This window comes from Lissotriton helveticus, chromosome 12, assembly GCF_964261635.1.
Source record: "Lissotriton helveticus chromosome 12, aLisHel1.1, whole genome shotgun sequence".
NCBI classification, from domain to species: Eukaryota; Metazoa; Chordata; class Amphibia; order Caudata; family Salamandridae; genus Lissotriton; species Lissotriton helveticus.
In genome coordinates, this window is record NC_136073.1 from 801,560,678 (window position 1) to 801,587,373 (window position 26,696).

At 45.8% G+C, this 26,696-nt stretch overlaps 1 protein-coding gene across 1 annotated transcript in view; it reads right to left on the bottom strand.

Moving 5' to 3' along the window:
* Positions 1-26,696, bottom strand: part of LOC144799582 (cathepsin S-like) — a 158,537-nt gene that overhangs the window by 62,826 nt on the left and 69,015 nt on the right. The window contains exons 5-6 of the mRNA XM_078670965.1: positions 15,327-15,551; positions 4,652-4,814 (exon numbers count right to left, since the gene is read on the bottom strand). Of these exons, the coding sequence (XP_078527091.1) occupies positions 4,652-4,814; positions 15,327-15,551 (388 nt within the window). The remainder of the gene's footprint in view (positions 1-4,651; positions 4,815-15,326; positions 15,552-26,696) is intronic.

Below are 26,696 nucleotides of genomic sequence, written 5' to 3' on the forward strand. Positions count from 1 at the left end.
CCTGAAATGTGCATGTGTGCACACATACATGCCCTAAGGGCACTTTGAAAAATGCAAAAAAGTGAATTTTTCAAATAAATGACAAAATACCACCAACTTGAAGTTGGTGGTAATTTGCGATTTCTTAAGGCCAAATTGCATTTTTTTGTGCTTCTTACATTGCATTTAAGGAATCGCAATTTGTGATTCCTTAAATGCAATCGCAAAATAGGGAATCACAAATTTTGCAATTCCTTATTTTGCGAGGCAGTTTTTCTTTAATGCATACCACTAAGCCCAATTGCGATCGCAAACGCCGAAATTCACAGAATTTTGGCATTTGGGATCGAAATTTGGAATGATACATTTGGCCCCTAGAACAGAACTGAGTTACATTGTGCAATATTAGTCTTGTCCTTCAACTCTATATATTTTGCCATTTCATCTGTTATAGAATCCTGGTATTTGCCTGCTTTAATTAACTTTGGCGACTTTGATGTTTTCATAAACATAGATTGTGACTGCACACTACTCCACAACACCTGTGGCATAATTTGTGTAACTGTCATTGAAGGGAAGAATCAACATTGATGTACTTGCGATTAGTAAATATTAGTCATTAAACAAAGTTCAGATCAATTGCCTTGTAATAATTAGGTTGCAAAAAAGTCTGATCTTCTAACAAGGCTTCAGCAATGCAATAGCCCAAAAGCTTATTGCAAATCAGAGAGCTTCCCATGTTCAGGACACATTTAGTGCAAACAAACCCTTTCTCGTCTAGCACTGCGAATGCCCATTTGCACACCTCCGACACCTTACTGTCTCTCAGTAACGGCGAGGCTGACAGTTCCGTCAAATTCCCATCACCGGTTACTTAACGGACTCCAGTGGTTTTGCAGAAGACGTGCATCAGCCAGGGGCAGGGACTATTCAACACCGCAATCCAAGACCGTGCAAGTGCAACTAAGACCCGGTACCCTGATTGTGCTCCTAAGGGAGGAAGCCGAGACAACAGGAAGCTACAAGACTGTTCTTTTGTGAGAACAATCATGAACATTGAACCATTGCAAGTAGAGCACTGTTAATAAACACCTGACTAAATGTACAGCGGCAGCAGTTGCTATGATTACCGGAGTCACTTTCTTGGGTTAACCATAAATGTTTGCTAACATATCTTTATTTAAAGTTTGAGCTGAAAATGGAGGCTTATTGCCGCTAACAGAAACACTGGTTCCTTCTACCCCCTTCCCCCGTCATCCTCCTCCCTCTTAAGTGGAACAAACCTTGTTTTCAACCAGTGGAGTTTTTCTTGAATGCTAATGTGTCCACCTCAGACTTCTATGCATTTTCGAAGTAGGACCAGCCTGTTCTTCCCAGTACCACACCGACCTAAACAAAGCAGCAAAAGTCTACAAATTGGGCCTAACCTTTTTATCTGGGATTTTGCACTTTGGAGATACACTCCATTTGATTAGCAGTGGGATACTGCTCTCAACTCCATATATATGCCTTACAGCTTACTGAGAAGCTAAATCATGGCCAGATGTCCATGGACTTTGCCTTTGTATTTTCTGAATGTTGGATCTGTGAGGTAAGCATCATCTAAAGGCTAGGATGTGGCCCGAAATGTTTTTTCTTTACCTATTGTACTTAAATGGAAGGTTCCAGGCAACCTAACGAGTCTAGTAAACTAGCCCAAAAACTTTTTTTACCCCTCAAGCAAGGGTGGTAAATGGATTCCCAATCAACTGCTACGTTAGTGCTTGTGCGTCTGCTGGATCAGTGACTCTGCAAGGAAACAGGCTCCACTTTATTCACAACCACTGTAATGACTTGTGCTATTCCGACTTTGATCCATTCCTGATACCCATCAGCCTCTACCTGGTCTAAGGAGAGCAGAAAGTTAGCACCTATATTTGAGGTGACAGAATATGGGTTCCAGAGGCACGAGTGTGCTATGCTTGAAGTATTTTCCGAAATTCATCACCCAAGCTCTCATTTGACCTGACACCCAAATCTTGAACTGTGATGTTGGGAGGTTTTGTCCTGTGCCAGTCCTTTGTCCCAGGGGTGAGGTCACACGTACCTATGTGTCAGAAACCATCCTGAACCTTTTATCAGCAAGACGCTACCTTCAAAAACTTTGAGCCTTTGGTCTGGTTTCGATAGTAGATTTTGGGTCGACTTAACATTACTTTAAGACACTAACTAGGGTTCCATGGCCATAAAGCAAACAAAAGACTTCCCCCAAAAAGCCCCAAATTTCCATTAGACTTTCTTGGTGATGACAAATAGTTCAAAAGATATAGTTGTTTAAAGTTCATGATTGCTTTCGTAGCTAATGGCCTATTGAGCCTTCAGTGTTCAGATATCAGTTATAGAAACAGAGGTACCATTTGTCCAGCCATAAAAACGTGTTAATATTCATTGGGAACTGAGATAAACTGTGCATGGGGAAATGAAGATGAAAGAGCTGAAGGATTATTTGCAGAATTAGACTTTTGAAAACCGCAGGTCTGAAAATTACCCTGCTTGGAATCCCTTTTAAGTTTTCAAGCATTCTATAGAGCTGGGGTGTCCCGACTTTAACATTTCTGATACCAAAACAATTCCAAATGTATCTCTATTAGTGTTGAGGTAACCAACCTATCCTTAGGGACATGCCACATTTAAAAACACTCTGAATAAGTTGCATGTAACTTGTATGAATGGTGCCACTAAAATATCAGTGTTTGGGTGAAAGGGACAAAGGGCCATATGCATGAAGCCAATTTGCAATCGCAAAAGCTGAAATTCGCAGAATTTCAGTGTTTGCGATCGCAAATTAGCAGTGTGCAATGTAGCACACAAACACCCCCTCGCAAAGTAAGGAATCGCAAATTTTGCGATTCCCTATTTTGTGATTGCATTTGAGGAATCGCAAATTGCGGTTCCTTAAATGCAATGTAAGAAGCACATAAGAAAGTGTGATTTGGCCTTAAGGAATCGCAAATTACCACCAACTTCAAGTTGGTGGTAATTTGCGATTTCACTTAAAAATGCACTATTGTGCATTTTTTAAAGTGCCATGTGGCGCACATACATGCCCTTAGGGCATGTATGTGTACCACATGTGCACACATGTACATTTCAGGGGTGCAACAGGGTGTCCTTTTGACACTTTGGCACCCTTGAAATTGCATTCTCAATTTGCGATTCTCTATTTGCTAATCGCAAATTGAGAATGCCTTCCCATTCATTCCTATAGGCCTCTTAGCCCATAGGAATGCATGGGAAGGTATTTCTTATTTGCGAATCTCAATTTGTGATTCGCAAATTTGGAATATGTGGGATTCACAAAATTATTAGCAAATCCCACATACATTGCATTTGTGATTCTCAAATTGTGATTCGCTGAAAATCGCAATTTGAGAATCGCAAAACTATTTTCATACATATGGCCCAAAGGAAATAATATTTGAAAATATTTGACCTGCTTTTGTTCTGGGAACTTGACAGATAAGTCTGAACTAGGCCAGGGAGAAATTTTAATTATGCTTTTGAAATCCGCTTAATTTTTGAATTTTCATGTTATGTTAAATTAATTGAAGTTTTGAATTACCCGATTTAGCATAATTTGTGTGTGCGAGAGAGTGCAGAACATATCTTGCAGAATGGTAAATTTTGCTTGAAATAGTCTTCTGCCAGTATCTTGCAAGACATTTTTAACTTGAAGTGTATGCTTGAGTGAAAAAAGTTATGCGAGATACCAGCAAACCACATTTTGCCCTAAATGCATATTTCACTTATTATTATTATACTCACTCTTCGTTGCAGAATCACCTTACTGACACCCACTCAGGTTGCAGAGCTGAAGGAAACAGCTCCTCCAACATACCACTGGTTAGCCAATAGGGTAAATCATGAGAGAGAGCACAGTGGACAGTCACACAAAGGGAAGGGTCATTTGAAAATTCAAGGCCTCAACTCTTGAACAGGATTTAGTTGAGTTTTGAGCCTAGGACTATTCCACAAATGTTGCACACAATCATAACCTTCCTGTTCTGCATAACATTTAGTGATGGTATGAATACACAATACTTTAAATCAATACTTGGCCATTTCCTTGCATTCAAATAATTAATTGACTTCTAGTGTTTTCTTATGCTACACATCCCTTACATTTTGTTCTTCCGATTTTATGTTTGATAGTTAATCGATTTGCAGAAAGAGTTAGAGAACTAAAATAAAAAAATCATGAATGTTAGATTTGCTTGATGCAACACTGCTTTTGGCATTCAATCTGCCACTTTCTCAAGGTCACTCCCTTCGCATCTGAAACTTATTCTTCAGTCATCTCTTTCGGGAAATCTCTGCTTTTCTAGAACCCTTGGCCAATCCTCATCTTCCAATTGTAGTGTATTAATTGCGCCACAAGACAATTCAGTTTGTAAAGTATGCATTTAAAGTTCTTTGAAATAAGGGTACATTGGGGCAGTGCTCCAGTATCAGCTGTTATTTGATGTATTCCAGATGGTAAGAAATTTGTGTTTGTCACTCTAAATAGCAATATGACGAAAGACTAGGACCAATCAAATAAACGTGTCTGAGGAAATAAAATGAAAGAATTGGTCATCATGTACAAATACCCCAGTACGTTCTGTCATCCCAATGGAAAACCATGCAAACCTACCCTGCTTGTACAAGAAGAAAGAAGGGCGAGAGGCATCGATAGCCACTGAGATGGGTCCGATGTTAGCTACAGCCTCCTGAAGGGCTGCTTCACTACTTGGAAGCTTTTTGGCACTGGTGCTGGTGGCAGCCTTCCTGGAAGGATCGTATTTGCAGAAACCATCCTGGAAAAATATGCACAAGGGAAGACTGATCATTGCATTATTCATTAATTTCTAAGCAAGTCCTTGCCACTCCATTCCCTTGCCTTCACTGCTTCCCATTTTTAACAAGTTCTGAATCTTTTCTCTGGGAGAAATTTGGGACAAACCAATTTTCCAGAACTCTCCACAACGTTTTTCTTAGGAGACCGCTACCTGCCCTGGCAAATGCAGGGTTTGCGAGTACCTAGGCATCCTAGTCTCCATTCCACCTCATGCCTTTTGTTTCTACCACTCTACATTTCCCGCCCCACAGTGTCATTGTTGCAGGTTCTGTTTCATCCGTGCTTTCTCTCTATATCACCATTACCCGTCTTTTTCTTTCTCAACATTTTTTGCATTTCTCTAACATGCTCTGGACTAAAATCTGATGATGAAAATGTTATGGTTGCCTAAAATAAGTGTTGGTGCCCATCACCTGCAACCACCTGAACAAACTATCCATGAGATTAAGCTGATATTTAGGTCGCTTAAATTTGGATTCCAAACAAAATGGATCTGGACCTGTGCTTGAGCTGCAGAGTTTAAAAAAATGCCTGCTGTGTTTGTCTGGAGATGCTAACTAAAAGGGTCTTGGTTTAGTCACCCAAAGTCAGTCACATGAAGGTGAAAACATCTTACCAGTTTGTTTAGGGATACAATTGCTCCGTGTTTAGCTTTCTCTTACTCTGTCCGTGCTAAAACCCCGAACTGAAGTTGTAAAATTGGCAAACATTTAATTTTGAAAGATTAATCAATGCAGCAATTTTAAAGTGACTAGTGCACCAGAGCACGGCAGTTTTATACTGTTGGGAAGACGTGGTGGAAATTAGGAACCCATGTCCCCGCCAGCTTCCACACGGTATGGAAAATGTTTTTTGCTCCCAGATGTTTAAAGAAAAATGTTGCTGAAAATCAGTCTTTGCTATCTTTCTTGGCTCATAAACATTTTTATTTCCTTGTAAAAGGAGAGGAATTATTGGCACCAGAACTAAACACGATAATGGTGGTGACTAATGTTATTATCGTTTGTAGTAGTTGCTGTAATATTTGTATAGTATACATATTTTTAGGTTTTTGTTCAAAAAAAGTACCCCCTCTTTAGCCAAAAGGCATGGGATGAATTTTACAAGTTGGAACTTATAATTATCTTATTAAAAATAGACTTGTTTTTAAAACTTAAGAAAAAACGGGCTTGTGTGATAAAAATCCTTTTATAACTTCACATGCTTGAATAATCCTCATTGTCAGGCTGTGAATCCCCTAGTAACCTTCAAATGCAGTAAACTGTGTTAAAATGGCCATAGGCCTAAAGCAGTTTTTATTTAGTAACACATCCACCTCTCGAAAAGAAGAAAGCCCCCTCCTAAAGAGGATGAGCCCTTTTCTGCGGATGATTCCATGAGGTGTTTCTCCAGGCACTGCCACAAAGGCAGCATCTTCAGCTGGAGTTCACCACTGAAGCGCCTTCATCCACCTCCCCGAAGAGTAAGACTAATTATTCATCAGAAGAAGTGTCAAAAAGAGGTGAAGACCAGCCTGCTTATAAAATAGAGCAAAAAGTCTAGCTCTACTGACATCAGTAATCATGACTAAACTGTTGTTGAGGAAGAGGAAGTCCCTTCCGTCGATGACAAAGAAGCTATTGTCAAAGACATCAGTGCAGACGACGGTCTTGCCAGCAAAGTCCTCATTAAGGGCTTAATGACTAAGAAGAGTAGGTCAGCCATTAAAGATCTCTGCTTGGTTGCCAGTGTATGGTTTGGCCTAGACACTGAGGCCGGCAATCAATTATCAGGCCTCAAATACTGTGTCTAGTCCAGCGCAATTGGAAGTGCACTAAATTACAGAATCGGAGGAAGGAGACTATGAAGAGGAGGAAGGAGGAGCATGCTTTCAGCATGGTTATGAAGAAATTTAACAAACTTTTTTTTTTTAACCGGAGGCCGTGCACAAGACTGTGGGTCATCATACGAGCCCAGGCGTCAGCACTATGAGCCTCCTCTAATGCAGGTGTCAAATGCATTGATAATGACACTGCAGCAAATGATGGAAAATTTCCAATGACTGATTTCTAAACCGCAGCATCTTTACACTACACAGGATCCTCCAGCAGGACCACCATCACCTCCACCACATTGCCCAAAACCTCTTTGGCACCTCCGCTGGAACCTCAGTGACAAGTATCTTATCAAATCTTCAACGCAGACACTGAATTTCAGGTTAACAAGTGCCTAGATAAAATAGATGACACCTAGTACCTTGGCGCTAATTAGGATGGTAGAAGAAGGTTACCCTGATAATGATCAGGTATTGGACATATATGAGAAGGAAGATGAAGTCATGAAGGAAGAGCGAGAGGAGGAAATTGAACTAGTCTTGAAGATGCTCCAAAAGGAACAGTCCAGCCCAAACTGCCAAGCCGGGTTCTTACTGAACCAGAACACAATTGTTCCAAGACCAGTTTTTGCCTATTGGGCCCATTCAGCCAGGTGCAGCTTAGTTCTGTAGTAGGGGATCTCTGTGTATAGTCATAATCTAGTGAATAGTCCCGCCCATGTGCGCGGACCCCGGAGCAATCAAAAATAATCTCTTAAGTTGTCCAAACATGCAGAACTGCACAGACACTTAAGGGAGAATTTAAAGACAGATAATGCAGCCTATATCCACAGGCTACACTGTCCAGTACTTCGACTAGAAATTCCACCAAAAATCCACAAACAGCACAGCCTGTCCAGGGTTTTCCTACAGAGAAAACCTTGCCTGCAACAGCAAAACCCTCTGGAATGATAGAGAGGAAGAAGTGGACAGACAATCCCCATAGGCTGCCATTATGTGGCTCAAAACAGGATACTGTGCCTTTAAGAGAACTTTCCAGAAGCCTCACAGTATCCCAGAATGCACTGCAGGTCCCTTCTACTTTCAGTTCTTTTTTCCGGCTCCTGCTAGCAGGACCCTGGAGCATTAGCTCTTCTTTTTTGAGCTTTTTCTATATTATTTTTGTGATAAATTTGGATTTTTACAGCTTCACTCGACGTCTTTGGCCTTTAGCTACATTCTGCTGGTTTTTTTTGGCAGAATTTCTGCAGTATTCTTGTCTTATACTACTTCTAGTCTGACAAGTGCTTTGTCTGCAGCTGTACTAAAGACCAAAGCTGGAGCTCACGGGTTTGTATTCTGTGTTTGCCTGTGTCTTTTGACACCTGTCTTCTCTGTGACTTTTTTTCTGGGAAGCTTCGGCTCCCAGGTTTAGAACAGAGGAGTTTGAAGGCATCTTCAGCCTCTGGGTAGGGAGAGGGTGGGTCCTCTACCGAGTCCCATGCTGTAACCTCTGGGGTTCTCCCCGGTAAGGGCACGTCTGAGCTATGACGCGGTTTGGAGATGCCTCGGCGTCGTGGAGATGCCTCGATGCCTCGACGTCGATGGAGTGCCTCGACGTCGATGGAGTGCCTCGACGTCGATGAAGTGCCTCGACGTCGATGGAGTGCCTCGACGTCGATGGAGTGCCTCGACGTCGATGGAGTGCCTCAACGTCGATGGAGCAGTGATGCTCGACGTCGATGGAGTGCCTCGACGTCGATGGAGCAGTGATGCTCGACGTCGATGGAGCAGTGATGCTCGACGTCATGGAGCAGTGATGCTCGACGTCATGGAGCAGTGATGCTCGACGTCATGGAGCAGTGATGCTCGACGTCATGGAGCAGTGATGCTCGACGTCATGGAGCAGTGATGCTCCTTTTGGGGCATTGGTCGCTTGGGCTCCGCTGTCTGCCTTTGGGTACAGACGTCACCTTTATGGATGCTCGACGTCTTGGAGCAGTGATGCTCGACGTCTTGGAGCAGTGATGCTCGACGTCATGGAGCAGTGATGCTCGACGTCATGGAGCAGTGATGCTCGACGTCATGGAGCAGTGATGCTCGACGTCATGGAGCAGTGATGCTCGACGTCATGGAGCAGTGATGCTCGACGTCATGGAGCAGTGATGCTCGACGTCATGGAGCAGTGATGCTCGACGTCATGGAGCAGTGATGCTCGACGTCATGGAGCAGTGATGCTCGACGTCATGGAGCAGTGATGCTCGACGTCATGGAGCAGTGATGCTCGACGTCTTGGAGCAGTGATGCTCGACGTCATGGAGAAGTGATGCTCGACGTCATGGAGAAGTGATGCTCGATGTCATGGAGCAGTGATGCTCCTTTTGGGGCATTGGTCGCTTGGGCTCCGCTGTCTGCCTTTGGGTACAGACGTCACCTTTATGGATGGCTCGGTGTCTCGGTGTTTACACCGTAGTGACATTTTGACGTCGGAGTGTTGGCGTAGAGACAGTCACTGTCTTAGTGATGGTGACGTCGTAGTGCGGTCGAAGTCATGGGTTACAGCCGCAGTCTACTTGCCGGTGCTTGCGGCCTGGGTCTTGTTCCAGGCCTCGCTCCGTGGTGAGCCCCCTCTGCGTGGGAGGGGACTTTGTGTTCCCGGCACCGTCCACCCACGACGCCGGGCAGTTGATCAGCGTTGAGGAACCCTTCTGATGGGGAGTCTGTGGCTACTCACCACGTGTAAGCGAGGGACGTTGGTCCTCTTGCTTAGTTTTGAGTTTGCGCATACCTACTCATCGGCTAGGTCGCCTCCTGCTCTGCCACCACTGGTGAGACCACCGGGGATGTTTCGGATTTTTATCGGTTCCCTCTCCCTTCCACCACCCCAGGGGTCTTTGGCCCCTCAGTCTGCTATTCCCCGTGCCTTGTTGCCAGGGATGCGTCTTCCATGAGTACGGGGAGTCTCTCTCCGACTCTTTATGGGTTGGCGGTACTTAGCTTTGGTCCGCTACCACCTGCCAGGGGGTCTGGCTTCGAACGTGCTCCTGACTTGGTCGCAGGGGTGGTGGCATGTAGGCGTCATGCGGTGGCCCGCTGTTGCTGGGCCGTTGTGGTAAGATCCCTGTGTGGGGGTGTTTTCTTCACGAGTTACTGGTTCCCCTGCCGAGAGACAGGAGGGAAGCCTTACAAGAGATAGTCTATGGACCTGATGGTTTCAGGTCTAAGCATCGGTGTCGGAGCGGAGTTTTTTCTCTCCTGCCGACCCCCAGGTATTGTGGGTTTGTCCTACGTTGCCATACTTGTATTCGTCGGGCGTCTCTGCAGCCTACGGCTCAGCAGTGTGCATCTGCTCTCCCGTTCTTTGAGCAACCTTTGGGTTACCATGAGGGTAGTGTGTGGTCCGCATAAGTCTACCTCGGAGACTTTTGGAAGGCTGTAGGTTTGCGGCGTGGAGAACGGCTTGAGGCCTTCTTCCCTTTCTAGCGGCGTTTTTCCTCCCAGGGTTTGTCTGTGGTCCCGGGCCGCCTTTAAATACTTCACAAGTATATTGTGCGCGTACACGGGAGAGCTTGATGGTCCTCAGCGAACAAAGGCCGGCCGGGTCTAAGTCAGTCTTCGGTTCATCAGTCCTTCTCCAGCAATTCCTCCGGTCAGCGCGCGGTTTCAGCTGCGCAAGCTACAGGCGGAAGCCGATTCCCTGTTGAGGAAAAGGGCGAGAGGAGACGTACCTCTGTCTCAAAGGGGGAGAGGTCTGTACTCCCGGTTCTTTCTGGTTCGTAAGAAGGACAAGGACGAGTTCAGGCCCATTCTGGATTTGCGACAAGCAAACTAGTGGATTCGCAGAGAGAGGAATCTCGCATGCTATCGTTGCATCATGTTTTTTCCTCGGCTGCAACAGGGAGTTTGGCTCTGTGCCATAGATCTACAGGATGAGTACTTCCATGTGCCCCTTTGCACACATACACAGGAAGTTCCTGCGATTCCAAGTCGGCGCCGATCATTATCAGTACACAGTACTGCCAGTCGGACTGACGTCTGCGCCCAGAACATTCTCGAAGTGCATGGCAGTGGTAGCTGCACGCCTGAGGATAAATGAGGTGTTTGTCTACCCGTACCTGGACGTTTGGTTGATCAAGGCCTCCTCTTTCTCAGAAGCTCAAGCACGCTTCCAGAAGACGTGCGTTCTTTTGAACGAGCTGGGGTTGCGCATCAGTATGTCCAAGGCTGTCCCGATTCCGGTCCAGTGCATACAGTACTTGAGAAGCCTCCGTCAATACGCTGTCAGCAAGCGTGCCTCCTTCGGAGGAGAGACAATTTTCGCTCCTTCGGAAGGCTCAGGCTCTTATGATCCCTCCATCTACAACGGTGGGACGGTGTCTGCTCTATTGGGGTTGATGGCCTCTTGTATCTTCCACATGCACGGCTGCCCAGGAGACCTTTGCAGGAGTGCGTGGAGGATCAGTGGGATCAGAGGAATGGTTCTTGGGACGACAAGATACGACTGTCTCTGCATGCTCTTCAGTCTCTGAAGTGGTGGTGTTCGGCGGGGAATCTCTTCGGAGGGGTTCCCTTTCACGAGGACATTCCTGCACGGACTATCGTGGCGGATGTGTCTCTCAACGGCTGGGGGGGGCGCATTCCGGAGACTGACAGATACAAGGAACGTGGTCCCCGATGGAGTCCACGTATCACTTAAATTTCCTGGAACTCAGAGCTGTTTACTTGGCACTGTAGGCGTTTGTTACGTCCTTCCAGACCAACTCTCTGCTTGTACAGACGGACAATGCGACCACGATGTCTTGCCTCAACAAGTAGGGGGGTTCGAGATCGCGCACTCTGTCGCAGGAGGCGCAGGCGATCTGGCGCTGGCTTCTAGCCAGAGGACTGACGATCACGGCTATCCATCTGCTAGGTGTGCAGAATGTTCAGGCGGACGCACTGAGCAGCCTGATTCAGGAAAAACACGAATGGGTCATAAACGACGAAGTACTAGGAGAAGTCTTCGCAAGGTGGGGGACTCCAGACGTAGATCTGTTCTCCACCACCGAAAACAGCAAATGCTGAGACTTTGCCTCCAGGTACTACCAGCAGGGGACGCTGGGGTATGCGTTATGGATTAACTGGTCGAACAGCTTTCTGTACGCTTTTCCACCCGTTCCCCTGCTTCCGGCGGTACTCATCAAGCTGTCCCAGTGCAGGGCACGGATGATCCTGATTGCCCTGGAATGGCCCAGGCAGTGGTGGTTCACGGACCTGCTTCACCGGTCTCTCTTTCCTCACATACGGCTGCCGTGCAGGCCGGGCCTCCTCACGAAGTTCGGGGGGGGCAGATGTTGCACCCCAACCTCTCGTCTTTGAGTTTGGCGACATGGCTCCTGCGTTAGGGCAATTTGGCCATTTGAATGTACCAGAAGTTTGTATGGACATGCTGGAGGAGGTTGGGCGACCTTCCACTAGGACTTCTTATGCTTACAAGTGGATGAGGTTTTGCATCCGGTGCAAGTTCAGGGACTATGACCTAACGACGTGTAAGGAAGATGTCATCCTTCCATGTCTTCTACACCTGGCGCAGTCTAGCCTTAATGTCCATTCCATTAAGGTTCCTCTTGTTGCGCTGACTGCCTACAGGAAATGGCCTTCACAGACTTCCTTCTTTCGGATCCCTGTGATTTAAGGTTTTTGGAAGGCTCGAAGAAAGTGTTCCCTCCTGCCGGGTTTCCTTCGCCTTCATGGGAATTGAACGTGGTGCTGTCCAGTTGGATGAAGTAGCTTTTTGAACCTATTCATAAAGCTTCATTGCAGCACCTGTACTGGAAGGCGGCGTTCCTCATGGCCATTACATCGGCCCGCAGGGTGAGGGAAATTCAGGCGTTGTGTTGCCACGAACCTTATACAGTATTTCATGCTGCTAAGGTTGTTATGCGTACTCGCCCTAAAGTTCTTCCAAAGGTTATATCTGACTTCCATGTTAACCAGACTATAACTTTGCCTACGATTTTTCAGAGTCCTTCATCCCCAGCGGAAAGGTCTTTGCATTCCCTGGATGTTAGGAGGGTGTTGACATTTTTATCTGGATAAAACCGAGGATATTAGTAGGTCAGACCAATTGTTTATCAATTATGGATCAGTCAGGACCGGTGTTGCTACCTCTAAACAGTCCATCTGGAGGTGGATTGTGTCCTGTATACAATTGTGTTACCAAAAGGCTGATAAGACCTTAGGGGGTAAACCTAAGGCTTATTCCACCGGGGGCAAAGCTGCCACGACTGCTTTGCTCCATAGTGTTCCAATTGCAGAAATCTGCAAGGCGGCCACTTGGAAGTCGGTCCATACCTTGTTAAGAATTACTGTCTGGACACTGAGGCCAGGGCAGATGCTCGGGTTGGGCAGGCTTCGCTGCGAAATCTGTTCGCACTGTAGTGGTGTTATTTCTCTTTTCTCCACCGCCGCTTTGGTGTGGGGATGGGCTTGCCATTCTATTCACTAGATTATGACTATACACAGAGATCCCCTACTACAGAAGGAGTAGTTTCTGTCCTGTAACTCCAATTCTGTAGTAGGGGTATCTCTGTTATAGTCATAAGCGCCCGCCCTCCTCCCCGGTGGAGAGAGATATTCATGTACGAAATACTACAGGTCTGGCGTGTTACGCCTTCAAAAAGAACTGAAAGTAGAAGGGACCTGCAGTGCATTCTGGGATACTGTGAGGCTTCTGGAAAGTTCTCTTAAAGGCACAGTATCCTGTTTTGAGCCACATAATGGCAGCCTATGGGGCTTGTCTGTCCACTTCTTCCTCTCTATCATTCCAGAGGGTTTTGCTGTTGCAGGCAAGGTTTTCTCTGTAGGAAAACCCTGGACAGGCTGTGCTGTTTGTGGATTTTTGGTGGAATTTCTAGTCGAAGTACTGGACAGTGTAGCCTGTGGATATAGGCTGCATTATCTGTCTTTAAATTCTCTCCTAAGTGTCTGTGCAGTTCTGCATGTTTGGACAACTTAAGAGATTTTTTTTTATTGCTCCGGGGTCCGCGCACATGGGCGGGACTATTCACTAGATTATGACTATAACAGAGATACCCCTACTACAGAACTGGAGTTACAGGACAGAAACTACTCCTTCCAGTGGCACAGTGAGCAAGGGACCCATGTCTGAGCTTACGATACCTCTTTAATAACCAGCGTCCATGGTACAGATAAAACAGACGTGGGATGTCAGTGGGGTATAATGACTTTACACCTTCTCTAGTTTCAAAATGTTTCGTGCCTTTTCCTGTAATCCACTATGGGTCCCAGACTCCGACTGGGAGATTCCTTTTTTTTGTTTTTTTGGTAATAAATTAATTTACAAATCAAAAACATACTCTTCACAACATAAAATAAAGTTAAACTACCTAAAAAAAAGTATAGATGTGTTGCCACGCTCCATGATTCAAAATATCATCTCAGTGCTCTACAAGTGTGATAGTTCCTTATACGTGGTCATACATTAAAACTTATTAACAATGTAAGGAGTAAAGTAAGGCAATACCATAATTAAGATGTATTATATGATTCTTACAAATACCACAATTGTGTTTTTTAGGTCTCCTTTTTGCACGGCATTGTGACTAACTAATACATTTTTTGTTTGAGATATACACTGGGTTTCAGAAACGTGGATTATTATGATGTCATAAGGATCAAGGTCTTGTGGCATTACTTCGTTGGTATTCCAGGTCATAGTTTATATGTCAGTTCCGCTGATGTCATTGAGGTCACAGGGTATGTGATGTTACTTCAGCTGACACTTGGAGGTTTTTCGGGAATCTAACTCGGGTAGCATGAGCCACGTTTTACAGTGTTTCAAGTGTCATACCCAGACCTCTCACTGAGGGCATGACACAGTAATCATATGCTTACACCCAGGCTAGACCTCTACTTCCCGAATCACGAACGCTACCTTCATGACCCTCCAATCTAGATGGCTCACTCTGAGTTCGTTCTTTGCCAATCCACTTTTCACTTCCCTTAACATTTGCTTGCTTGTTTTCAAAAAGATCAGAAAAAACATAAACACTTTTTGGACAGATATCCCTAGCACCAAAGAATTTCTTATATATTGATACACTTCCTAAAAACAAAATATCTGTACTTTAGACAAGACTACCTCTATCTCTTTTGAATAATTACACAAAATGTAAATTACATCACTCTCCTTCCTTCTGTCTTTCATCTTTTTTTTTCTCCCTATGATTTGTTTCACCTGAAAAGTTCCTGCATAAAGCTTGACAGAGGTCAGAGGGCGGGCTTGGCAGAATTCCACATCCTGGCTAACCCCGTGTGTTTCATTGTGGACCATGACTGATATCCAACAGTGCATTGTTTTGTTAAATGAAAGCCCATGAATAGAAATGAAAGATTAAACCTATCTTCACGGTCTATGGACCTAATGAGTATAAGCACTGACATTTTGTGTCCCCTGCGATATGGAGCCGGTTGATCTCACTGTAGCATAAGGCAGTTGTGGCCTTTAAGACTACAGCACTTTGTGGGATGGGATTTTTCTGTAAATATTTACAATGTTAAAATCAAATCTATAAGTCGCAGAATGTAGTTTGCAGTTGGCTATCAAACATGAACTGCCTGCTAGTGTCATACATCACATGGAGCAAATTGGAAGCCGTGTTGGATGCACTTACAAACCTTGGCAGTGTAGGGGTATGCAATGTCAGAGTCAATGCCCTTGTTCTCAATGACATACATGAAGGCCAACAAAGGTAGCCCCCCGTTACAACCATGGTTGCCATAACTCCCTGAGCAGTCAACCAGGTTCTGAGGGCTGAGGGACTCCAGAATTCCTTTCTTTAGCTTCAACTGTCCTTCAAGGACTCCCGCAGCGCTGAACGCCCAACATGAACCACAGCTGCCCTAGAAGACAAATGCATAGTATTATAGTTAAAAAATGGACCTACCATGAGGGCCTTGGGCCACATTTAAAGACAAATGCTCATTTATATAAATCGAAAGGGGGACAATTTGTATGAACATAGTGTCCCTCTGAGAAACACTGTCAGTAGTCTTAGAATTGGAAGTCATCTGTTCCTCCTTGCCACCCTGCCAAACAAATGGTTACGTTTAAAAGGGGACAAAATGCTTGGCAACAGCCACTTTGTCAGACCTATTAACAGTTTACAGTCAGAAAACCGGATGTTAAGTTTGGATCACAGTGATCTTACTGGCACAGCATCAATTGCAGACATGAAGCATAAGTGACCTGCAAGATGGGTGTATGTAAAAGCAGAGTTTTAATTGCCCTACTCCAAGCTGGGCACCCCCCCCCCCAACTTAAAAAATAAAAATAAATAAATTGATCCAAAGGGTGGTCCACTAGGCCCCACCCACAAGATCCAGTTGTTCACTGTACTCATATCCAGCCCCCTTATACCTTATTGTTTTAAATTATTATTTTCAGAACTTGACGACCGAGTCATGAGTCCTGTAATAGCAGCAACATTTTCGTTCAGGTTGCAATAAGTCAATCAGAGCGCAAGCTCTTATGGGACTCGCTGAAACCTCTCAATCCTACTGGAACGAGGCAGCCGACTGGGGAAAAAAAACGTCTCTGGCAATTGGATAGTGATATTTTTTTTAAGGCGCCTGCCCATGGGATTTACACAGGAGACCTGCAAACCCAACCATCCAAATATCAATACATTTTGAACCGTAATTTCTCAAAAACTACTGAGCAAATTTACACAAAGTCACAAAAGCATGCTTTTTGTTAAATATCTAGTCTGTTTTCCAACTTTGGTGTAATTCCGTTCATTTTGGCTATAGCACTGTGACCTGGAGTAAATCACGAGCTGTCCCAGAGTCCACGTGGCAACGGAGACAAGCTTCTCGACAACCACCTGATTGCGCCCGACATTGCCTGGTTCCTTCCTGGTTCCATCCTGGTCACTGCTGAGTGACCCAGACTCTGTCCCCTCTGCTTTCAGGTACTTCACATCTTCGATCCACCCTTGGATCCAACCGGACTCTTCTCTCCTGGCCGCCTGCAGCATCTTCATCTCCAGGCTCCATAGAACTCCACGACGAAACCCGACACACTTTGGCACCTATGCACCCGCTTCCTGTGGGTGAGGTAACGATTGAACGCCGGTGCTCCTGTAGTGGTTTATACCTTAAGTGTCCTAGTTTTAAGTGGCTAAGTTCTAGTCCAGTCGGAAGACTCCTAAAACAGTAACTTTGTAACTTTTACGCACCATTGACTTTGCATTGGTGCATGCGTGTGCTTTTAGCGCTGTACCCGAATCCCGCGGGCTACTGCCGTCCTAACTACTGTTAGTCCAGTATAGTCCCAGCGATTCCCAAGGCCCTAGGCCTTACCACTGTTCGAAAAGCGCTTCTTATACCACTTATTTAATATATGGTTTGAGTGGCCACCATAAACGTGCAACTTTCATATGTAAAACTGTGCTTTTGTTTAAACGCTTGTGCCTCTACACTTATAAAGAGTACAGAGGTTTATTCTAGTAATAAATACATATATTTTTATAATTTATAACTTGTGTGGTGTCCTTTCATTTGATATTACAGGATTGCATATGGTAAAACAGCTGGCTTCACATGCCCTCTTGAGTTTAGCCTAAGACTGCTTAGTCCATGCTACCATTAGGATAGCTTGTCTTTAAGGTTGACTTACAACCACCACAATAAGGGATTGTTTGGACTGATACAAAGTGCCCCCAGAATTGTGGACATCATACATCAGGCCAACTTCTCACAGTATTGAAATTGCATAAGATAATTGCGCTTTAGGAACCCCTTTGTTTTGGCTCCTGCTGAGGTGATTTAAGCTTTTTTTGGGAAAGGTTTGTGAAGATGTGTCAAACAGCGCCAAAGCTATTAGCAAAACAAAAAATCTATTTCTTATGGTAACCATCTTCTTAATATAAATATATATATATTTTTTTTTTTTACCCAGAAATTACCTCTGTCTGCCGAACTCCGTAAAAAGGGTGCCTCCGTCGTGATGGTGGCCAACTCATACATGAATTTTTAACACAAGATCCCACAGGAATGGAGCACTCACGGGTGATAAGCAGCTTTATTTCTTTGGCCAGACGCGTTTCACCAGGATCGGCCTTTCTCAATGGCGAGATTAAAAGCGGAAAGTCATATTGCTCTTTAAATGGGAGCTACCGCGATCCCATTGGCTGCGCGTTCGTGACTGGCCGAGTCGAACACCTTTACCTTCACGGTGTGAAGGTGCCGGCATGTACGTCATCTCAGTTGGTACCCAGCAATTCTGATGACGGCATCTATGGAGGCATGTATCACTGCAGTAGTTGTTCGAACCGTGGTGGCTTTCAAGCCCCATAGGAAGTTAAATTATGACATGCCACCACACAATTTTTCTTTTTTCTTTTTCCGTAAGAGCGATTTCCCTTCGGCTGCCCATGCAGTCCTCGTTACCGCATTACTCCTGCTCAGTGTATAGTCCTGGAAACACATGCTTGGTAGCTCTTGTTTCTACATTATAGTAATATCCGTTCTCGGCAGTTATTGCATTTATTCACTGGGCTGCAGCAGTTCTGGCAGTTTACAAATGTATGTACAGTCCTGGAAACACTCGCTTGGTAGCTCTTGTTTCTACATTATAGTAATGTCCCTTCTCGGCAGGTATTGCACTTATTCACTGGGCTGCGGCGGTTCAATCAATCAATCAATCATGACATTCGTAGAGCGCACTACACAGCCGTGAGGGTCTGAAGGCGCTGGTGGTAGGGGGAGCCGCTACTGCTCGAAGAGCCAGGTCTTAAGGAGTCTTCTGAAGGTCAGCAGGTCATGGGTCTGCCGTAGGTGGGCGGGGAAGGGCGTTCCAGGTCTTGGTGGCGAGGTGGGAGAACGATCTGCCGCCGGAGGTCGTTCTTCGGATGCGGGGGACTGTGGCGAGGTCGGCGGAGCTGGCGGGTGGGGGTGTAGAAGCTGAGTCGTCTGTTGAGGTACGCTGGTCCGGTGTTGTGGGGTCTTTTGTGTGCGTGGGTGAGGAGCTTGAAGGTTATCCTTTTGTTGACGGGGAGCCAGTGCAGGTCTCTCAGGTGGGGTGTGATGTGGCTGCGGCGAGGGATGTCGAGGATCAGGCGTGCAGAGGCGTTCTGGATGCGTTGCAGCCGTCTCAGGAGTTTGGCCGAGGCTCCTGCATAGAGGGCGTTTCCGTAGTCCAGTCTGCTGCTGACGAGGGCCTGGGTGACCGTTCTTCTCGTTTCGGTGGGGATCCACTTGTAGATCCTGCGAAGCATGCGGAGGGTGTTGAAGCATGAGGAAGAGACGGCGTTGACCTGTTTAGTCATGGAGAGAGTGGAGTCGAGGATGACCCCCTAGGTTGCGTGCGTGGTCGGTGGGTGTAGGGGCTGTTCCCAGTGCAGTCGGCCACCAGGAGTCATCCCAGGCCGAGGGGGTGGGTCTGAGGATGAGGACCTCCGAGTTCAGCTTCAGTCGGCTGTTCCTCATCCATTCGGCTACGGCCTTCATTCCTTCGTGGAGGTTGGTTTTGGCGGTCTTTGGTGAGGGAGAGGATCCGCTGGGTGTTGTCGGCATAGGAGATGATGTGAGGTTGTGCAGTCGAGCGACGAGGGCGAGTGGTGCCATGTAGATATTAAACAGCGTTGTGCTGAGTGATGAGCCCTGGGGTACGCCGCAGGTGATCTCGGTGGCTTCGGAGCGGAAAGGGGGAAGGCGGACGCTCCATGTTCTACCGGAGAGGAAGGAGGTGGTCCAGTCCTGGGCCTTCTCTTGGATCCCGGCGTCGTGGAGGCGTGTTCGTAGTGTGTGGTGGCAGACCGTGTCGAAAGCGGCTGACAGGTCTAGAAAGATGAGGGCTGCTGTTTCTCCTGTTCTGGCAGTTTGCAAATGTATTTACCAACAAATGACCACTGTCTGCCGAACTCAGTAGAAGGGGTGCCTCTGTCGTGATGGTGCCCAACTCATGTATTCATTTTTAACACAAGATCCCACAGGAATGGAGCACTCACGGGTGATAAGCAGCTTTATTTCTTTGGCCAGACGCGTTTCACCAGGATCTGCCTTTCTCAATGGCGAGATTAGAAGCGGAAAGTCATATTGCTCTTTAAATGGGAGCTACCGCGATCCCATTGGCTGCGCGTCCGTGACTGGCAGAGTCGAACACCTCTACCTTCACGGTGTGAAGGTGCCGGCATGTACGTCATCTCAGTTGGTACCCAGCGATTCTGATGACGGCATCTGTGGAGGCATGTATCACTGCAGTAGTTGTTCAAACCTTGTTGGATTTCAGGCCCTTTAGATAGTTGGATTAAGAAATGCCATCATGCATTTTTTCTTTTTCCTTAAGAGCAATTTTCCTTCGGCTGCCCATGCACTCCTTGTTACTGCATTACTCCCTCTTAGTGTACAGTCCTGTAAACATCGCCATTGAGAAAGGCAGTTCCTGCTGAAACGCGTCTGGCCGAAGAAATAAAGCTGTTTATCACCCATGAGTGCTCCATTCCCGTGGGATCTTGTGTTTAAAAAAAATATACATATATATATATATATATATATATATATATATATATATATATATGTGTATATACCATTGTAGCTCCTCCTCGAATTTCTAGGCGTCTCAGGTCACAGCCTCGCACACCAGCAAACAAGGGAGACGGACCACAAACGAATCAGCATAAGTAGTTTATTTTATCCACAGAGATCAGCTACGCGTTTCTGGCAAGTTATGCCCTTGATCACGCTGCAACATGGAAATAGACGAAATACTTTTTATGCAGTGTTAGAGAGACACCCCCTCACAGTGACATCATGTATCATGTGATAAGTAAACAGTGAAAAAATACTACCACTGAATGTTAATGCAATTTGAACAGCACAAAATCATATTTCTGGATAAATCCAAATATTCGGCATAAATCCTACAAAGGTAATAATGATGTGTAAATATATACATCATAAAACTCAAAAAAATTAACTGTATAAATACAGAATCATTAATGCGAAATACCTTGGATATAAGCAATGTACCAATTGATACAGCCTCATTGTAGTAAGCCTGTTGCAATTCATAGGCTTAACATTATGTGCAAATCTAGCTCAAAACAGCAGTAGACAATAAAGTGCTAAGTGAGAGTAAAATGTATGTGCAAAGAGTGCGAGAAATAAAGTGCAATACCATTCATCATAAAAGAGATAAAGACATCACAATATAAGGAACTTCTCAGATCCCTGAGATCAGTAGACTGTATATCATTCATGAATACAATTAATCTCTTAACAATAAATAATATAAAAATATCAAAAAGTTATTAAAAGCCCAATAAATACACCTGAATGGTAATAGAAAAATATATATACATATGCAATAAGATATATATATACCTAAGAATAAAATTTTAATAAATAATCACGAATTCATCCCATCAATAAATATACAGTCAATAGAAAAATATCAAGGAATAAATACGAACCATTAACCCAAGTCTCATTTCATATTACAATATATATATGTATAAAAATACATAAAATGATATATAAATACACATATACATAGCTAAAAACACACCCATAGAGGAATAAATATACGATAAACAAAGATACAAGAAGTACTGTATGTATTTAATGTAGGAGTAGGAGAACAGAAGTAAATATAAGAGTATCCAGACACAAACTCAACCTCGAAATAGGGAACATAACTAAGAGGAATTGAGTAGTTAATGTAGTGTACTAGTCTCTTATAAGGAAAGAATAACATAGTGAGACAAAGCATCATAAAAAATGATGCATTTCCTCAATGTTATTCAGTCCATTGGGCCAACGACTATCCAATTCAAGAATCATTTTGGTTTCAAGCTGTCTTAATAGTAATTCCCGGTCCCCACCTCTTTTAAGATGGGGTATGGCTCCAACCACAAAATATTTCAAACAAGAGAGATCATTGTTGTGAATTCTCTTGAAATGGCGAGCCACAGGGTAGGCCGGGTCATTGTGCAAGATAGCGCGTAGATGCTGCAGAATCCTGACGTGCACCTGGAGCTTGGTGCTCCCCACATATGTTAACCCACAGGTACACGTCAGGACATAAACAGCATGGTCGGTCTTGCAATTGAAATTGCCAATGATCGATCTAGGCTCCACAGCAAAAGGAGTGGAGTAGTGCGAAGTATTTATGCCGAACCTACATGCACGGCAGCTAGAACACTTGAAAAAAACCCTAGACGGTTTTAACCAAGGAATTTTAGATTTTAATTCAGGGGCAGCTTTATCCAAAGCGGAGCCCATGTTTCTGGCCCGTCTGAAAGTGGGGATGGCCGGTAACCTAGTGTTCAAAACATGGTCACTTAGAACAATAGGCCAGTTCTTTTTAGGTTTCGACCTGGCCGGAGCACTGCGAAGCAGTGCCCCGACCAGGCGAAAGCTTTTGTTTACAGTATGGGGGACTTGAATCCGCCCCTTCTTCCATTGGCTAGCTCTATAAATGGAGGCTAGCCATTGGAAGAGAGTGGCTGTCAATCACGCTTTCCCCGTGAAAACGCGATTCGGGGGCGTTTCCGTGTATTTTTTTAAGTACCGCCCTCTCCTCTTCCCATTGGCTGGAATTTTACCTTCCAGCCAATGGGAAGGGGAGAGGGCGAAAAACACGCCCCCGAATCCCTACAGCACTCCCATCCCACCCCCGTCCATTCATTCCCCTGTCCTCGCCCTCCCTCTCTCCCTTGTTTTTATTAATCGTCTCTCTCCCGCCCGCCCACTGTCCGTGCCTCCTCCCTCCCGCCCGCCGTCCGTGTTCGATGCTGTCAGGGGATGTCAGCGGAAAGTGTAAATGTAGTTTGTATTTGTAGTTTGTATTTGTACTCAAACACAAGTATAAACATGTATCGCGACATATGACAAATAATAACAATACGATGTTATGATTGCTAAAACAGTCTTAAGATGGCCGCCGGAGGTGGGGCTCCGTGTCGCCCCGGTGTCTGGTGTCACAGGCCCGCCCCCATGGCTGCCGCTGGACTGCATGGAATGCAGGAGATGGCGGCGGCGCAGCGGGCCACGGGCGGCTGGAGCGGCGTCAGAAAAGCTAGCCGGGGAGCACCTGGGGTGGAGGCGCAACTGGAGCCCACTGCCGACTCCTAACGGAGAGAAAAGGTCCGCACCGTGGAAGAGGTGGCGGCAAGGGACTAGTGCGCTGGACTCGGGGACTGGAACCGCCAGCCTGCAGAGGCGACATGTACTTCTTGAGCGGGTGGCCCAAGCGGCTACTATGCCCGCTAAGGAGCGTGGAGCAGCCTTTCCAGCTGCAGCCCAACCCGCAGCGCGCGCTCTTTGCCGTGATCTCCAGCAGCCAGCTGAGCGTCTGGAGCAGCCGGGTGAGTAGACAGTTCCGGTGTACACGCTCTACCTCTTTAGTGTCATTTGTAGGATTTGACGTTCGTTTTATATTCCCTTGCTGTGGCACAAAATGTCATCCAGTTTAACGTTCTGTTGTTACGTTCAAGGTCGAACATTTTTGTGATGCTAGATGAACCTTATTGCAACTATGCAATAGTTACCAAGTAGAACATCGCCATATAGGTATTGGCACGCAGGGACATGTTATGTATAGCTACATAAGATGGACAATGGGTGCGTTGTAGCCGGATGTATTGTTCACTTAGTATTGAGGGCATGTGTCAGTGTCTCAGGTGGGCATCTGTGTACAAGCTGGGGTATTACTGTATAGCGCATGCAGGCGTAAGAGACAATGGCCATAGTGAAAACAAATGTGCGTGCTGTAAGCAAGCGCTAGATCTGAGTACCACGCTCCTTGTCATCTTTGCCTGTGACCAGGCCACGTTGTGGGTTGCCTTTTCTGTGCATGTGAGTGCTGTTTCGTTTGCTTGCAGTGTGAGGAACTGGATTTTTTAAATGTAAACTGTGCTTTCGCTAGTCTAAGCAGACGAATGCCACTTGTTTACTTTGCTTCACACGTCATGTGCCTGCAGTTTGACATACACTTTTTATTTGCATTTTTTTTCATAAGTGAATGCAATTTGGTCGTGATATGGCCTTAAACAAATTCTGGAAATAACTATATTTGAACGCTGCCAGTTAAATTATGTGTACATTGAATCAATTGGAAGAAAGTGTTTATAGAAAGGGAGCATGGAATCCGAGAGAACTGACTTTTAACACATTTACAGAAGTGTGGCTGGGAGAGAAAGGTCTGCGTGATTTGCCATTTATTTATACACCCACTTCCTTTGTTTGTCACTTTACTTGAAGTTTGAGAGTTGCACTGAATTTATTAGTGGATTCTGCGTGCTTCATCGTACCAGCAAGTGAAATGGAGGGCGTGGTTAAGGATCATCAATGTTTATTGATAGAAATGACGATTCACTTGTGCATACCAAGCTATCGAGATTGCGTCTAGGCCCAGAAGCCCAACCAGAGTTCATTAAAGGAAGGGTATAGCCTTCAGTGGCTTCATTAAGGTGGCATTTGTTGATACTTATAAGAGCAGTGGTAGGCACTTTCAAGTAATTGGACCTTCCTGGCTCCTTCATTCCACTCTTGCGCAACAGTGGAATCTGTGCTCTCATTACTGAGTAATGTTAGAGGGGTACATATATGAGGGCCGGTATTAATGGATCTTACAGCTTAGGTACTCTGTAAACTCAAACTTTGCATTATGCACGTCAGGTCAGATCTATTTTGTTCCACAATCTATTGAAAGTGGATGTCTTAATCACCATTGGATATGGGACTGTATATTACGTTTGCCCTAGAGCAACGGGACTCACACTTTTTGTACATAAATACAAATTTTGTCATTTACAATGCCAATAGCTCTAACTTTTCTAAAGGCGAAACCGTTGCATTGTAAATGCTTGTTTAATATTGCTTTCAATTTTCTGTCCTCACTACTAAAAGCAGTAATCATACGAGGGCAATCTTCTCGAGATCCAGAGCTAATCTCTTGATCTAATTCAGACCGAGTTTCGGGAAAAAGACTCTGGGGCCGATTAGGATGGCGGACGGACTTGCGTCCGTCCGCCACCCCTGAGTAGGAGGGACCGTCCGCATGGGCAGCGGCGGTCCCTTCATGGCAATTAGGATGTGACCGCCAGGGTGGCGATCACATCCTCTATTTTTAACATTGCGGCGGGTGCAGCTTCAAGCTGCACCCGCCGCAATGTTAAAAATGCATGTGTTGCATTTACATGCACAAAGCGGCAGGCACCGCACGGTGCCTGCTGCTTTGTGTACGCAAATGCAGGGGGGTACCATAGGTACCCCCCATGTGCACCCCCCACCCCCCATTCACCCAGGGGGCCCGCAACGGGCCCCCAAAGTGAATGTCCGTATGCTTTTCCATGGCGGAAAAGCCGCCGTGGAAAAGCATATTTACACAAACATCATAATATGGCGGACGGTGTCTCATAGACACCGCCTGCCATGTTATAGCTTTTCCGCCGCGGTCGGAAGCTGACCGCGACGGAAAAGCGGCGGACGGAATTCCAGACCCACCAGCCATCCTAATTTGGCGGTGGGTCTTTGGAGTCTCCGCCGCGGTTTTTCCGCATCCTCCAGGCCGGCGGACACTTCCGCCGGCCCGGAGGATGCGGAATAACCGCCATCCTAATGAGCCCCATAGGGGCCGATTAGGATGGCGGACGGACTTGCGTCCGTCCGCCACCCCTGAGTAGGAGGGACCGTCCGCATGGGCAGCGGCGGTCCCTCCATGGCAATTAGGATGTGACCGCCAGGGTGGCGGTCACATCCTCTATTTTTAACATTGCGGCGGGTGCAGCTTCAAGCTGCACCCGCCGCAATGTTAAAAATGCATGTGTTGCATTTACATGCACAAAGCGGCAGGCACCGCACGGTGCCTGCTGCTTTGTGTACGCAAATGCAGGGGGGTACCATAGGTACCCCCCATGTGCACCCCCCATTTACCCAGGGGTCCCGCAACGGGCCCCCAAAGTGAATGTCCGTATGCTTTTCCATGGCGGAAAAGCCGCCGTGGAAAAGCATATTTACACAAACATCATAATATGGCGGACGGTGTCTCATAGACACCGCCTGCCATGTTATAGCTTTTCCGCCGCGGTCGGAAGCCGACCGCGGCGGAAAAGCGGCGGACGGAATTCCAGACCCACCAGCCATCCTAATTTGGCGGTGGGTCTTTGGAGTCTCCGCTGCGGTTTTTCCGCATCCTCCAGGCCGGCGGACACTTCGGCCGGCCCGGAGGATGCGGAATAACCGCCATCCTAATGAGCCCCTCTGTCTGGATCTGAGTTTAGACTTCTCAACTGCCTGGTTCAAGATGATATCAGAATAACCCCTGACATTCAAACGTGCCAACAGATCCTTTAGGCAGTTTTCATAGTCAGAGGGAGAACTACATATTCTTTTAAGCCTAAGAATCTCTCCATACGGTATCCCTGCAATAGTATGTTTAGGGTGCATGCTAGCCGCATGGAGGGTAGCATTCCCGGCTGTAAGCTTCCTATGCAAAGTAGTATTTAACTTGGAGTTAGCAATATAGACTTCTACATCCAAGAACTGCATAGTTTGTTTATCAATGTGTGCTGTGAAATTAAGATTCATGGAATTGTTATTAATACTTTCAATAAATAGTAGTGCCTCATCTTTGGTTCCTTTCCATGCAATAAAGATATCATCAATATATCTTAGATAACATTTTACATGATTATTCATCCAGGTAGAATGTAGTGCGGCGAGGACCTGCTCCTCCCACCAGCCGACGTGCAAGCACGCGTAACTGGGGGAGAAACAGGCCCCCATCGCTACTCCTCTTAATTGTCTGTAGATGTCTTTACCAAAAGTAAAATAGTTATTATGCAAGCACCACTCAATGAGTCCCAAAATAACACATACATACATATATATATATATATATATACGAATGTATGTCTGTCTGTCTGTTTGTCCTTTATGCATTACTACACCATTCATCCGATCACCATGAAACTTTGGGAAGTTGTTGAGTACACTCCCGCGAAGGTTTCTGGCATACATTTTTTTTAAATATCGGCCCCC